The sequence below is a fragment of the Danio rerio genome, chromosome 1 (assembly GCF_049306965.1).
Source record: "Danio rerio strain Tuebingen ecotype United States chromosome 1, GRCz12tu, whole genome shotgun sequence".
Classification (NCBI taxonomy): Eukaryota; Metazoa; Chordata; class Actinopteri; order Cypriniformes; family Danionidae; genus Danio; species Danio rerio.
In genome coordinates, this window is record NC_133176.1 from 33,219,195 (window position 1) to 33,235,407 (window position 16,213).

Below are 16,213 nucleotides of genomic sequence, written 5' to 3' on the forward strand. Positions count from 1 at the left end.
ATCCTACAGGCTAAGTGCTCTTCTTGCTTTCTGATCCCATATTGCTTCTTTTAGTTGATCCGTTTCAAGCCTGTGTCTTCGTTGATGGCCTGGTCTAAGCATGATTGTTTTTTCCAATGAACTGGAATGCAGTTCATGCACAAAGTATGCTAACCTAAGTTTTTTTCATTTTTCCTTCTATTGACATGTCCAGCTTGACTTCTTTGTTCATCATATTTTGCCGTCCACGGAATCGTCCTTGCAAGCACCAGGGCTTAACCAAACAATTCTCCTTTTATCTGCCTTTTTCACTGTCCAGCTTTCACCCGTTACATAAATATGGGGAATACAATCCCCTGGACCAGGTTACATATTATGCCTAGATTGATGTTTCTGTTTTTAAATGCGGTTTATTTATAACTAATTTATAGAATATCACGTGCTTATGATTGATCACAGCTGGTCTCGCTTCAGCTACTTATATCACACCAATCAGATGAATTCTAACTCACTATTAATAGTCAGTTTTTTCACTCTAGTCATCTTCGTCTTGAAGAATCCCTCCTTCCACCCCTACCTCTCCCCCTTCTCCTGATATGGCGGCATGGAGGCCCAATAGTTACCTGTAGTTAGCACTATCGACTCACACCAAGAATCCCACTGGTTCAAGCTCTAGTCTGCATTTCTGTGTGGAGTCTGTATGTTCTCCCCATGCTTGCATGGGTTTTCCCCGGGTTCCCTGGTTTTCGCCTACCGCCTAAGTGTGTACTCTTGAAATAGATGATTCATAGATAAGCTTTACATTTCTTCATCTTATTCCAGCTTTCTGATGATCGTTTTTGCATTACGATTAAACAAGATGGGGCATAGAATGCAGCCTTGCCTCACACACTTCTCAATTTTGAACCATTTTGTTTCTCCACATCGAGCCCTAACTGTGGTTTCTTGATCTATAAATAAGTATCTAATCAACTTCACTAAATAGGGTGTAACTCCAATTTTGCCAAGCACTTTCCAAAGCTTATTGTCATCAATGCAATCAAAAGGTTTTCTAAAAATCAATGAAGCACATGTAAAGATTTTTTTGTACTGAATGGATTTTTTCATTATTCAACGCATGTTTGCAATAAGATCTCTGGTGCCATGACCTCTTCTGTACCTTGCTTGCATAACAGGCAAATCAACCTCAACGATTGGGGCTAAGATTGCTTGATGATCTTGAGAAGTATTTTGCTAACTTGTAGAATGAGAGCAATAGTGCGGTAATTGGAGCAGTTCTTAGCTTTGCCTCTCTTAGGAATTGACATAAAAATTTACCTCTTTCAATCTCTTGTACATATATTTGACTTACATATCTTCTGACACAAATTGGCAACAACCACAAGAAGAATGTCCTTTAACAGTTCTGCTGGAATGGTATCTATACTTGGGGCTTTGCTATTGGACAGTGCTTTTGTTGCCTAGATTATTTCCTTCATGAGAATGTCTGGTTTCAGGTTCCAAACGGACCTCTCAATTTACTTTGATCTATCAACTTCTGGTTCAGACTTGTTGCTGGTGTACAGTACTTATGTGTATTCAAGCCATCTGTTTTAAATGCTTTATTGAGCTTTCCATTTTTTACCTTGTTTGTTCTTAATCAAATCACTTTTATTGTCACATCATCAGCAGCACGTGTGCTATGTTGAGTGAAAAGCTAATGGTACCTCTCCAGGCAGTGAAGGGTGTGCATGTCTTCCTTACTAGTCCAAAAGTTTCACTGGTGCAACTCTTCGTAACATCATCTTATAGTTCTTTGCATCGCTGATCCCAATGTGTGAGTGCCATATGCTTTGGGTGCAAAGCAATACACATTAAATGTACTTTATTAATGCATTATTTCACTCATGTCAATGTATATAAATGCACTGAGTTAGTGCCTTAATTGTTGATTAAAGGGGTAGTCCACTGCGATATCATATTTTAAATTTTAGTTCATATGTAATTTAGATGTAATGTAAATGTAAATGTAATGTGTATTTATATAGCGCATTTATTGTGTATGGCCATACACCCAAAGCGCTTCACAATCATGAGGGGGTTCTCTCCACACCACCACCAGTGTGCAGCATCCACTTGGATGATGCGACGGCTGCCACAGGACAACGGCGCCAGTGCGCTCACCACACACCAGCTATTGGTGGAGTGGAGAGACAGTGATAGAGCCAATTCAGTGGACGGGGATGATTGGGAGGCCATGATCGTATGGGCCGATAGAGGGACATTGGCCAGGACACCGGGGTTACACCCCACCCCACTTTCACGAGAAGTGCCATGGGATTTTTAATGACCACAGAGAGTCAGGACCTCGGTTTAACGTCTCATCCGAAAGACGGCGCCCACTGACAGTGTAGTGTCCCCTTCACTTTTTACTGGGGCATTAGGACTCACTTAGACCTCAGGTTGAGCGCCCCCTGCTGGCCTCACTAACACCACTTCCAACAGCAACCTAGTGTTCCCTAGTGGTCTCCCATCCAGGTACTAACCAGGCTCAGCCCTGCTTAGCTTTAGTGAGTAACCGATCTTGGGCTGCAGGGTGATATGGCTGTGGTGTTTATGTGTGAACATAAACAACATCTCTAAATGTAATATGCTCAAAATTCAATGCAAAGTGAGACAATGGCTCTTACAGAGTTAGCCGAGCAAAGCCTACAGTGAAGATAGATTGGGGACACAAAAAACACATAATACATTTGGGCTAGTGAAATCACAAATGCTTCAGGTTACACGCATTCACCACACACATACACCCTGTGCAGAAAAGGGGGCATGGCCAGAGGTGCTGTTATTTTATAGCAGAGAAACCTAAAATGCCATACAAATGCTGCTTTTTCCACAGAGCTTTTTCTGTTTCTGAATTTGGGCTTCTAAAGGACACGATACAAAGAGAGAAGTGCTTACCGTTTAGTTTTAATTATATTACAAAGAATTATAAAAAGATTTAGCTCTAGCATTTGACAAAGGACAGCTTCCAGAATCTCTCTAAGTTATGTGCTAGATTCAGCTAAAAGCTCCCCAAAGAAGCATCAGTTACAACATAATAGAAGAAGCTGTGAATTGTGAGCCACAACCTGTAAGTATTTTTATTTGTTAAAATTGATTTATTACATACATAGTGTCTAGCGGTAATGGTATGTTGTAGCAAGGACGTAACCAAGGATGTAAACAAAGAGAAATGCTGTTTGGCACCATTAACAATTTAGCTACAAATTCATGTTTTCCGTCAAACTGCTGTAAACACCCACAATCTTCAGCAGCGCGTGCAGTGTCTCTCTATCCGGCCACTTTCCCTGCGTTCTACATCTTAAATAACAAACTCACAAAAGTTAAAGGAACGTTATATATTACTTGCACATGCTTAGTCCAAATGTAAAAAACATTTGTCAGATTTTATTTTAAAGAGCAGGCGTGAGGTTTAACTGTGTCCTTTTCGTTTTCAGTCTGATTCAGGCTCAAATCGAAATGGACAACAGCTACTCTGACTGACAGTATTTATGAAGCAGAGGCCAAGCGCATGCTTGTAGCAGGAGCATGACGCTTTTCCTGATGACGTTGAGCCAATTGGTGAACAACAGCACATTATGTTAGCTAACCAATCAGAGCTTCTTGAGGGCAGGCCCTTCAGAGTAACTAGGAAATATGACAGTTGTTTTTATGTTAGCTCAGTAGCAGTATATAATTAAAGTAAGATTGTCCAAAGAGGAATAAGCAGCACGGAAGAAACAGCACAGTTAATGATTATTAGTTGTGAAGTGCAACATCTATAAATAAAGTCAAGTCAGATCGGTACTATAATTGAGAGGCAATGACAGGGAGAAATAGATGGATTTTTAAAGGCTTCCCAAGAGCTTAATTACAGTTGTTGTGTGATGATGTATTGAGCTAGTCATATGAGCCTGTGCTTCAGAAAGTGATTTAAGTGCTTTAAGCCTAATCTATAAAGCTGTTTTCTGCATGTAAATATTATAAATGACTGCTGCCACAATAGATGATTATGTTCTATTAAACTGTAAATTTGAAATATATTCACATTGAACAGTAGTTCCCAAGTACAGTTCTGGAAATCCACATCCCTGCACATTTTATATTTGTATCTTTCTTATTTAAACATACAAAATGTGCAGGGTGGCGAGTCCCCAGTTGGGAACCAATGACAGAAAACAGCTCTTATTACAGTTATATATAACGGTTTGTTTATTTATTTATTTATTTACTTACTCATCATAGTTGAAGAAACATTGACCTGCAGTATTGTTTTATTCAGTTGCTACTCATAGCGATGTGACATATTATAATTCTATAATATTATTTTGTGTAAAAAATATTAGGGTTTGATCTGTAATTAAAGATTATTGAACAGTGCATTGGCAGAGTTAAACATGAACCTTCCAGTTGAAATAAGTTTAAATAAGTCCTCCTTACCCATGAAATATGCAACTGTCTTGCACATCGCAGCTCCAAATATGAAGTCCTCTAGCAGGCTGGGGATGAGATTAAAGGGTATACAGAAGATGGCCATCATAAGATCACTAACGGCCAGAGAGAGCAGGAAGGAGTTGGTGACTGTCCGCATTCTCTTGTTTACAATCAGGACCACAATGATCAGAAGGTTCCCAAACACACTCAGGAGAAAGACAAGTGAGTAAAGAATAATCCTCACTGAGTCCATTTCTGAAGAGAGAGAAAAATCCATTTTGGTCAAGGCAATCAACACATTCTCTTATGACACCTTTAATAAAGAAGTGAGCTACATTTTCAAAGTGGGTATGTTTAAAACATGTTTTGAAGTATGTTTTACTGCACAAGCTGATGAGTGGTGTTTTATGCGTCGTATGATTATGGGTTATGAGAAATGAATGCAGGGTGTCTGTTTACATGGAATGATGGAAACGGTTGTGGAAAAAAAGCACATTTTTGATTTCAGATGAGGAATCCGTAAAGTAATCACCTTCTCAGGTAGGTGGCTGTCTGTGAATTTCTCGCCTCAGCTTTGAACAATCAATTCACCATCACCGTCACATACTTCAAAGTAATCTCTATGCATTTTTTACCACCTAACATGTAGGCAATATTGATAATCATTCCCATTTCTGATCTCAGTTCGTCTTTCATACTCCTGAAGTAAAGCCACGTCATCCATAACACTTTACTCAGACCAGGTAAAAATAACCAAATATATTTAATGAACCTTTTTTTATATAATAATATTTTTAAATGTACAAGTTGAGATGATTTGCTAAAATTCAGTGCTTAATAGTGTTCAGTTTTTGCATATAAGAAAGAAGCTGATAAAATATGCAATATTTTAATTTGATTAAATTAATTGAAAAAACAACTGAAGTTAAATTAGTAACTTCAAGTATTGGTCGTAAATTTATTTCTGCCAAAGTAATAACATATATGTAAATGGTGACTTATCTATCTACAAATTTTCATACTGCACAATTCTATCATTAGGACATTTTCCTGTAAATGTGACATTGATTATTGCTTATTTTAACCCTAACTTCTTTATTGCTGTTGTTTGTTTGTTTTGCTGGTGTTTGTTTTGTAGAAACCCTCTCCCAGTGCACTCCGTTTACAGCACAATTGAAATATTATTATATCATTAAAATGTAGACAGACAGACAGACAGACAGACAGACAGACAGACAGACAGGTAGACAGGTAGATAGATAGATAGATAGATAGATAGATAGATAGATAGATAGATAGATAGATAGATAGATAGATAGATAGATAGATAGATAGATAGATAGATAGAATATGTATTCTGTGACAGAAAATCATAAACAGCTTAAAATTGATTTGCAATTTGTCATTCTGTTCTTTACTCCGTTCTTTTAGAGATGTTTCATACTGGAGTTTATAAACATAGCCCTTTGTCCCTGGGCATAAACAGATTCTGACTATAAAGTGGAAACATCAAGAAAGCATAAAATTGACATTTGTGAAGTTGTGGCTGCCTTCTTAGTCAGTCACAGTCACTGGTGTCAGCAACACTACAGTTACAGTTAATACAGTGTCATCCAAATGGCACAGTGTATTGCTCATTCTAATGTTCAGTGTCAGTCTGTGTGTAGTGTCATGGCTGTAACTGTTGTGACAGCTCCTCGTTTGTTGTGTTCCCCTGACAGCTCCTCTGTTCATTTGCTCTGCTAGGAGCAGTACCTGCTCTCACAGGAACAGTACCTACCAAACGTGTCTCCTCATGCATGTCAGATTTGCTTCAAATCAAATTAAATATGAACTACTGAGTTACAAGTCACAAAGGACTCAAATCAATATAAATGGAGGCATTTGGAGTCCTGTTATTATGCTTGTTCTTGTTCCTAGGTTGGTGACAGAATTAATGTTATTATTTTATTGTATCTTTGCATGACCATGTGGCTTTGTTTTGGGTCATGCATTGTTCTATTCAGGCAGTGTGTTCTGTGTCTGGGTCATAAGGTCTGGATTCTGTCCGATCCCTATTTTCAAATCTCCTTTTATTCAAATGTTTGTGTACGACATCACAGGACACCTCTTGTCTAGTCGTGTGTGTCATTACTGTTAAGCACATGGTTTCGTATTGTGTTCATGGCCATGTGCTCTTGTATTGTCATTTGGTGTCAGCATGGCTTTAGTCTGTTTATGCCATGTGCTCTGATTTCTTTAAATAACCTCAATCAACCGTCTCAACTGTCTGAAAGTCATATTTATAATTTGGTAACTCATAATTACAACATCTTATGTAAAGGCTAATATACCTCCAGGTGGTTGTTATCACAGATTATAACACAGCTGTCTGGAATACATGATTTTGATTGGTTAGACACAACATTCTTAGGTATGTTCTACCAGAACAACAACCGCCCATTGCAGATATTCCAATCATCTTGGCATCTATATATGCGTGAAAAATTATGTTTGCTGTTTGCTCAAACCATATTTTAAATGAGCTGAAACAATTCTTTAGTTTGGGGGGGACTACTTGATTGGTTTAGGTTCAATCTACTTAAATCGGTATAGACTAATAAATTAACTAAAATCCTTCAAGTTCAACACAAATTGATTGCCTGAAACCCAGCATTTTTACAGTATATACTTGTCTGTCTTTACCATTGTTTTCAACTGTTTGGCACTTTCTTGTAACTGAATAATGCATACGCTAATGTATGCTCCTTTCAGCCATTTTCATTTCTCTTGGCCTTTAATTAGATAATTAATAAAGTATTATCGCTAAGAAAAATATTTGATCTCATTTTTACATTTTGTGGCAAGTAGCAGTGACAAACTGGATAAAGTACATGCAGGTAATTGTTTTCGCAAAATATAACCATTCAGTCTTATATAACAGCGCTCCGCTTTGCATGGGCTGCTGAAAAGCATGTCTAGATTTATTCTGTAATAAAAAAATCACCTGGATGTTCTTTACCTCTTACATACTTTTTTGTACTTTATCCTGCTTTTTCTGTGGCAACTTGTTGAAAAACATACAAATTAGACAAAACAACATTGTTCTCTATTCAAGTTTCTTTATGAAGTGTATTCAGTGAATCTGGAACCTGATCCTATTGGACTTTTAAGGAGCAGAGACCAAATACAATTGCACATGCTTACCAAATACATTTGGTAGAAACCAAATACAAGCAATTCTATTTTGTATGTTTATTGCAAAAATAAAAAATAAAATAAAAAATAATAATAATAATAATAATTTTACAAATGTGGAAACTTTATGCTGTTCTCACCATTGGAATGTGGGCTAGAGAATTTGGAAATATGTTACACTTAGAAGAACTGAAACTCACACTAAGTGACAAATTTTTATCAGGGTTTGGAAATCATTCGTACTATTTTTGTAGATAAAGACTTAAACTGATACTGAACACTGAAACGATATAGATTTTTACAAGACTATTGGATGTTAACTTACTTATTTATTTTATTTCATTATTAATTTACAAATTATCTTATAAGTATTTTATAATATCTCTATTGGCTTCATTGTCCATGTTGTACACCTAGCTTAAATTTTTGTGTCAAAGGCAGTTCCATGTTGTAAATGCTATTCACGTATAATAAGGATTTTTATGAACTTTCCCCAAACATGATGTTAGATTAGTGGGGTGGGAGGTAGGATTTTGAGTTACTTTTTTAGTAAGCTAAATTCACTGTGATAAAGTACTTCTGGGGGAACTTTGATATATGGTCCATCTCTTTCTTCTAAGCATTTAGGCCGGTACTGTATGTACAGTTGAAGTCAGAATTATTAACCTAGCTTTGATTTTTTTTTTTCTTTTTTAAATACTTACTAAATTATGATTAACAGAGCAAAGACATTTTCACAGTATATCTGCTAATATTTTTTTCTTCTGTAGAAAATCTTATTTGTTTTATTGTGGCTAGAAAAAAAGATTTTATTTTTTTTTATTTTTTTTATTTTATGGTCAAAATAAATAGCCACTTTAAACCTTATTAACCTAGTTAAGCCATTAAATGTCACTTTAAGCTATATAGAAGTGTCTGGAAAAATATCTCATAAAATATTATTTACTGTCATTATGGCAAAGATAAAATAAATTAGTTATTAGAAATGCATTATTAAAACTATTATGTTTAGAAATGCGTTTTAAAAAATCTTCTCTTTGTTAAACAGAAATTGGGAAAAAATAAACAGGAGGCTAATAAATCAGGGGGGCTAATAATTATGACTTTAACAGTATGTAGGTTTTTCAATGAAAATGAAAAGAAAAAGAAAAAAAACATTGTTCTCTTTATTAAATCTTTAATTAAATGCAAATCTGATAGAAACTAAAATGGCTAAATGGAGCATACACTAAAAAAAAAAAAAACTTGTGTAAGAATGGGTTTTAAACCACAGTGCTTCGAACTGTAGAGTTCGCTTCTGCCGAGCGACTAAAAAGTTATCAGCATGATGGTAAAAAACTGTACATTTCTAGTCAAAACATTCTTCTGCAATACCATACCAAAAACGGAAATAAGGGCAGTATTAATGGCTATAAATGTGGGAGAGCGTTGATATTATGTGATTGTATTGTATTGCAATATGAAACAATTTTGATGTTAAATCAAAAGTAATTCCCAAATACTTGAAAATGAGATGATTTAATGACAAGAATTCTCTATGGTTACAACTGTATTGATTACAAAATAACTGTATAAAATGATAAAATGATATGATTTAAATTGTACTCAGCTTAAATGTAAAATTAAAGTTACCAGAGGTAGAAGGAGAGACAAAGGGGGAGGGAGAGAGACAAAGAGAGTAAGTAGGCCTCAAAGAGGCAGAGAAGATAGACTCAAGAGGAGGAGAGGAGCAGAGCAGGAGAAAAACAGACCAAGAGAAGACAGGGCAGGCAAAGAAACAGAGCACAGTTTACCAACTATTTTGTATCTTTCTTGACCATGTGACTAAAGCCCAAATGATGAGACATTCAAACTGACCAATCAACATATGATCACATCATAAAACCCCCAAAGTCCACATTTCAGGCCCTGATCTTATCAATATATGCCTTTGGAGTCAGTATGGACCTTCTTGAGTCAAAAAGACATGTTTTGTTATATAAATAGATGCATATGATAATTTAGCCTCTTACACTTGTACTATTCAGTAACAAGATGGCGTTAAACTGACCTAAACAGCAGTGTGACAGACAAGAATTTAAGTATGGATGTGAACATACATTCACTGACAGGCAAGATCAGAAAATACATAATATTCAACATGTTTTTTTTCTGTGATTTCAAATGCTGTAAATTAAACCATATTATATTCCACTGTTACTGTACAAAGAGGTTGGATTTGTCTTTAGTTTACTTGGAAATATATTGCAAACATTATTATTTAACAAACTGACAATCAATACAGATGCTTCATCCATTGCATCTGACATGATTTGTCATAGACATGCCCTAACTCACAGCTTAAAGAATATCCAGAATCTACTTATAACTAGTAAATACAATCTTTCTGATATGAAATAAATTCAATAGTAGATTTACTGATCTCCCTTATTTTCATCTATTAGAAATTTATTTATCTACCTCTGTTTATTTATGTCTCTATCTATTCTTCCCCTCTTAATTTTCTCCAGGTTTTGTTGTGGTGGTTTATTTATTTTTGTGGTGATTTTATCTCCTGGGTTGTCTTGCTATGGTGTGTGTGCCACAGTTTGTAAAAGCCCATCTGCACTGTGTGATTGAAATTTTGCCCTTTCCTAAACCAACATTAGACAAGGGGCATTATTCTTGGTGTGAACAAAGTTTGAATAATACTTCTCGTGCTTGTCCCTGCTAGCGCAGATGCATGCATTTCAATAATGCATCTATATAATGTTTTATTCATTGGTCAGTTCAGCTGCGTTCATCATGAATTCTGCTTAGATTGAAATTGTCTACAGGCATTGCCTGTACCCAAGTTATAAATGGGTCCTTAATCATTTGATAAATAAATTAAAATGAGCAAATGGGAGTCATCTGCAAGTCTGTGATTTTTAGAATGTCACATAATTAGGCTGGGTAAAAGGATTTGCTGTAATTCAAAGCCAATTAAAAATTAAAGCCATTTTATTCGGGCACAGTGCCAAAGTGTAATGTTAGGAGCCTGTATTCAGTTTCAGTGCCAAAAACAACACCACAGAGTAAGCATCCAACCAAGGGAATGCAGTTAGAAAAGTATTTTTTCTTACTTAATAAAGAATGAACTCGTTTTTTTCTCTCTTCACTAAAGCAAGCACTATAAAACTTAATAACTGCCCAAAGCAACACTTCTTCATTTAAAGTTTGAATTATTTGCCCGTTCACTAAAAGCACAATATCCTGATCAGCTAATGTATCTTTCACAGTGCAGAAAACCAACAGATTAACACACAACACATTTAATTAGTCAGCATTAAAGTATAATATGAAAGGGCTTTAAAATTGCTCCTTCTAATCCTCTAATCTTTCTTCTCATCACATTAAGTACAACAACAACATAAATCATTTTGAAAGAAAAGTATCTGTTCAAAACAATTAAAAACAGTGACAACCAAAACAACAGTCCAAACATTTAAAACATGCAAAGCAGCAATTATATATTATTATTATTAATAATATATATTATTATTATTATTATTATTATATTATTATTAATCTTTCTGCAATGCATGCTTGCAGAACTCCTAGCTCATGTATGGTTTAAATATTTAAATGTCAGTGGGCCTGTTTCAGTAAGGAGGTTTAACCAACTCAGAGTTTAAACTTAAACTCAGAGTTGACTAACCGAGAGATTAAAAACTCAAGAGTTTTTGGTTTCAGAATAGCTGATCCGAGTTAGGTCAATCAGCATTTCTTTCTCCAGCCAAACATGATGTGCTCATGCTAAGTTATAGCAAATATAACCATATATTTAAAAAAGCAACACCTCTGCGTCAGTGAAACAGACAGTTAGCGTTGAAAAACATAGCTACTGAAGTAAATGCATAAATTTACATTTAAAGTATTTAAATTAGTGCTGTCAATTGATTAAAAAAATTAAGTAATGACACTTTTTTAATTAATCACAATTAATCACATTTAAAAGACTGAAACTTGTAATTTTGGCTATTCAAATGTAAAATTCATGTAAAAGCAAGACAAAAACTATTTAAATTAAAAATATAATTGTTTATTATAATTTTTGTTTAACTTGTAACATAGATGTCTTCATGTAAACAACAAACCCACAATAAACCATCAAGATCCTGGCTTGACACCCATATTTATTACAGAAATGAAAACACAGGCATGTTAATGACATTTAAATTTCAAAACAATCAATGCCAATAAAGAAAAAAATTATTTCCAAGTTGGATTCTAAGTGGACTGCAAATAAATGCCAAAATACAGGCATTGCAAATATGAAAAATAGAAAATTATAATAACAATAAAGTATTGAATACAAACAATTGTTCTCATTTTAAAGTTGCATTGCTGTGAGTTGAGAACATTAATTATGAAGTAGAAACAATTTTGCTTAGTCCTCCTTTCCATTGAGCCAGTTGCTAAAACAATGTGGACCTTATCTTTTGAATAATGTGAGCTGAGAGTGCAACGCAATCAATCTCACTGCAATTTGTAACTTTTTGATTTAGTGGCCAAAGACAATGACGTTTAGGCAGGTTCGTTGCTAAGAAACGCACGCGCGCGTGCACAAACCAGGGCCGTGCACAGGGTGGTGGCCCGGTGGCTAGAGTCACTGCCCCTCTGCCCTCATTGGCTGAGGTGCCCCTCTCAGGAGGCACTCGCTCTTCACTTTGCGATCGTGTTGAGCACCTGCTCCTGTAAGGGTCTGTGCTCTGTGCACAGGCCTGACACAGACACACACACAGACAGACACACACACGCAATGCACAGGCCAGGGCAGCTGGAGCGACTCCCTTCAGATTCAACAGGCTTGATTGCGTTTATCAAATTTGCATAAACTAAGCGTTCTAAAGTATGATTGTATTTCACAAGGATTCTGACACAACAACGTGAAGCATACGCTTTCGTTGCATTTAAGGAGGAAACACATCAAACTTAATGAAACATTGGAGGGTGCGTGCTGAAAGGCAGAGAAACGACATCTTGCGACTTCATCTGACACTTCATTTACATGGACACCAATCATCTGATTTTAATATGATTAAGATAATACTATCATTAGGAGTCTACCATATAAGCAGGGATTTTTGATTAGCTTAAAGGACAGAGTCACGAAATGCGGAGGTTTTTCTTTGCGTTCACCATGCGGTATCAAATTACATTAAAACAAAAGTTGAAGTTAAAAATTAAATACCTGAAATTGCATAAAACTCTTGAGAAAACGCTGGATAGCCTGGTGATGCGACATAAATTGTTTTATACTGAAACTTGCCTTCAAAAAATGCTTCCTTGCTCTTATCTATTTTTCTTTGCATGTTAAACACACGGTGACGACAACAGGAAGTAAATTTATTTTAAGTAATTTTTTTTAACACATTAATTATTTCAAATTAATCGCATGCGTTAACGCACTAATTTTGACAGCACAAATTTAAATATTTAAGTATAATTTAAAAAGGTAATGTAATGTGTGACGTTTATTGACTTTTCACTTAAAAAATGTGGAATTGGCAGTAATTTTGAAGTTATTTCAGATGTAATTGCATTAAATACATAAAACAGGCTACTACATAGTTTCTACAACAAATTTGACAAAACAAGAATGCATATAACCTTAACTCAATGTTTAGTGGAAATGTTTAATTTAAGGTTCCCACTTTTACATGTTGATTTTAGGATAAAATTTTTGGATTTTTAATAGATATAAAAGTGTTCTTGTGTGTCTGCCTTTTTTATTGATCAAGTGGTGGTTGATATGACATTTAGAATGTCAGCAGCACTAAAAATAGTTTTAGAACGAGTAATAATCCCAATAATGTAGTTACAGTACATGTCCCTGTTGAGGGTTAGTGAATTTAAGCTAATTATTCATTAACAATGGACAAGTGATTCTCGTGACTTTGTTCTTTGTGTGACTGAAATGTAGGCAATGCAATGATATGCAATGAAAGCGTGGTGGCATTTGAAGGCATCAGACACAGAGCAAAGACACTCTTGGCAGCTCTGGGGGTCATTAATAATACTAATACTGGAACGGTAAAGTTTTTTTTCAGAATGACCAAAACAACAGTTTAGATGTTTTACAGTGTGCTCAGCCTGCTGGTTTGTCTATTTACACACGTTTTAATCATCACATGATCTCTTATTACAAAATTGCATGACCTTTTTAAATGTGCATACTGGAATTTGGTGAGAAAAATTGTTTCCATCGCATTTAATACGCATCTTGTCTTAGGGAATAAAAGTTTATCCTACTCAATTATGTGCATAAATTGTTTTTTCAAAAGTTATGAGCATCTTGGCGTTTCCATCAATTGTTTTTCTACACATCTCCAAAATGCACATAAAATAGGTGGGTGACTGGCAGAAACTTAGAGTTTAGAGAATAAAACCTGCTCCTGACCAGGTTAGGTTCATAGAGTAGGTTACCACAGTAACTGACACTGAGTTAAATTTACCTCTCTTTCAGAAACAGGCTTGACTTACCATTTTGAAACGGAAAACCCAGAGTTTCTCTCATTTCGAGGTTAACATAGTCTGAGTTTTCACTTACCTCGTTCCTGAAATGGGGCCCTTGTCAATAGTATTTATATAGGACTATTAAACACAACCGACCAATGGCACATTACAAATCACAAAAAGAGATTTAAAAACATTATAGCTAAAACAAACAATTCTGACTGATAAAAAAGGTAAGATTTGAACCTAGTTTTAAAAACAGATAGAGATGACACAAATCTAATACAGAGGGGCAGAGCATTCCACAATCTAGAACCAGCTACTATGAAAGCACGGCCACCTCTGCATTTCAGCCTACACTTAGGGGTACATAATAATTCCTGGTTTGATAAACAAAAAGACCATCCAGGTTGATGTTCAGTAAATAAATAGGATTGATAAGATACCGAGTCTTACAGTAGTCCAACCTAGATGAAATAAAAGCATGAAATATTTTATAGATTTTTAAAAAATTTTTTAGATAGGTTTTACCTGTGTTAAAAGTCAAAGCTGAAAAAAGCAGGATTTGACAACTGTATTTATCCATTTATCAAATCTGAAGCCATAATCAAAGATTACATTAAGATTTTTAACCCAAGCCTTAACGGAAAAGGTTAATTTGCCAAGATTTACTGTTGGTGTCCTAGAGGAATTTTAATTGCAATAGTAAGCGATGATAAACTATTAAATTTGTTAAAGGGGACATATTATGCAAAAAATACTTTTATATAGCTTTCTTTGTTTAAACACAACACAGATGTGTGGTATCAGTGTGTGAATATAACCAGCCTCTATTGGTAAAAATGTATTCATTTTATTAATAATCACACTTCATATTTAATATGAAGGGGACGCTGAAAACAGGGTGCAGATCCAAATACAGGTTTTATTAACAGGTTGGTCAAGCAAGCAACAGTCAACACAGGGGCAAACAGATGTATACAGGCAAATACAGAGTTGTGGTTATAAACAGGTGGAAGGTCAAAAGGCAGGAAGCTTACAGGAATAAAAAAATAAAACAAGGCAAGGGTCTAACACAGCAAAACAAGGCAAGGAAACGTGTCATAATTATAATTATTATAATTATAGGAATCTAGGCCAGGTGTATGAGTGGTGCATGACTGTATATGCGGTTCTTTTGCTGGGAGATTTGTAGTTCTCCAGTGATCTGCATGGGCTAGATTGCTAGTGACTATGACAGAGCCCCCCTCAAAGAGCGGCTTCCAGACACTCCAAATACAGGCCAGGTGGGAGGTGGAGATGAAGTGGAACACGGGTGGATGTGGAGGTTCTGGTGCGTGAAGCTGCAGAGGGCCTGGAGCGTGGACCTGTGGTAGGTCTGGGGACTTTGGTTCAACAGGCACAGGCAGGTCATACCACCACAGAGGGTCAGGAGACTTTGGTTCAGGAGGCACTTGCAGTTCATATAACCTTAGTTGGTCAGGAGGCTTTGGTTAATGGGCACTGGCAGTTCATCTAACCCCAGTGGGTCAAGACGCTTTGGTTTAGGAGGCACTGGCAGTTCATTTAACCCTAGGAGGTCAGGAGGCTCTGGTTCAGGAGGCATTGATAGTACATTTAACCCCAGTGGGTGAGGAGGCTTTGGTTCGGGAGGCATTGACAGTACATTTAACCCCAAGTTGGTCAGAAGGCTTTGGTTCAGTAGGCACTGGCAGTTCTTTAACCCCAGTGGGTCAGGAGGCTTAGGTTTAGGAGATACTGGCAGTTCATATAACCCCAGTAGGTCAGGAGGCTTTGGTTTAGGAGGCACTGGCATTTCATTTAACCCTATTGGGTCAGGAGGCTGTGGTTCATGAAGCATTGACAATATATTTAACCCTAGTTGGTCAGGAGGCTTTGGTTCAGGAGGCATTGGCAGTACATTTAACCCCAGTTGGTCAAAAGGCTTTGGTTCAGAAGGCACTGGCAGTTTGGTTAACCCCAGTGGGTCAGAAGGTTTTGGTTCAGGACACGTTAAAGGGTCACATGGCTCTGGCGGCTCTGTGAAGTCACACAACTTTGGGAAGTCACTCAGCTCTTGCGGCACTGGGAAGTCACATGGCTTTGGTGGCAATTCGTGAAA

The 16,213-nt window shown here is 36.2% G+C and overlaps 1 protein-coding gene across 3 annotated transcripts in view; it reads right to left on the minus strand.

The window, feature by feature from the left end:
• cckbra (cholecystokinin B receptor a) overlaps window positions 1-16,213 on the minus strand; it is a 45,429-nt gene that overhangs the window by 22,998 nt on the left and 6,218 nt on the right. For all 3 annotated transcript variants that reach the window (XR_012401621.1, NM_001114714.2, XM_073946373.1), the window contains exon 2: window positions 4,441-4,689. Coding sequence is in view for 2 of the 3 variants with exons in the window: in NM_001114714.2 (NP_001108186.2) it covers window positions 4,441-4,689 (249 nt within the window). In the remaining variant the exon portion in view is untranslated. The remainder of the gene's footprint in view (window positions 1-4,440; window positions 4,690-16,213) is intronic.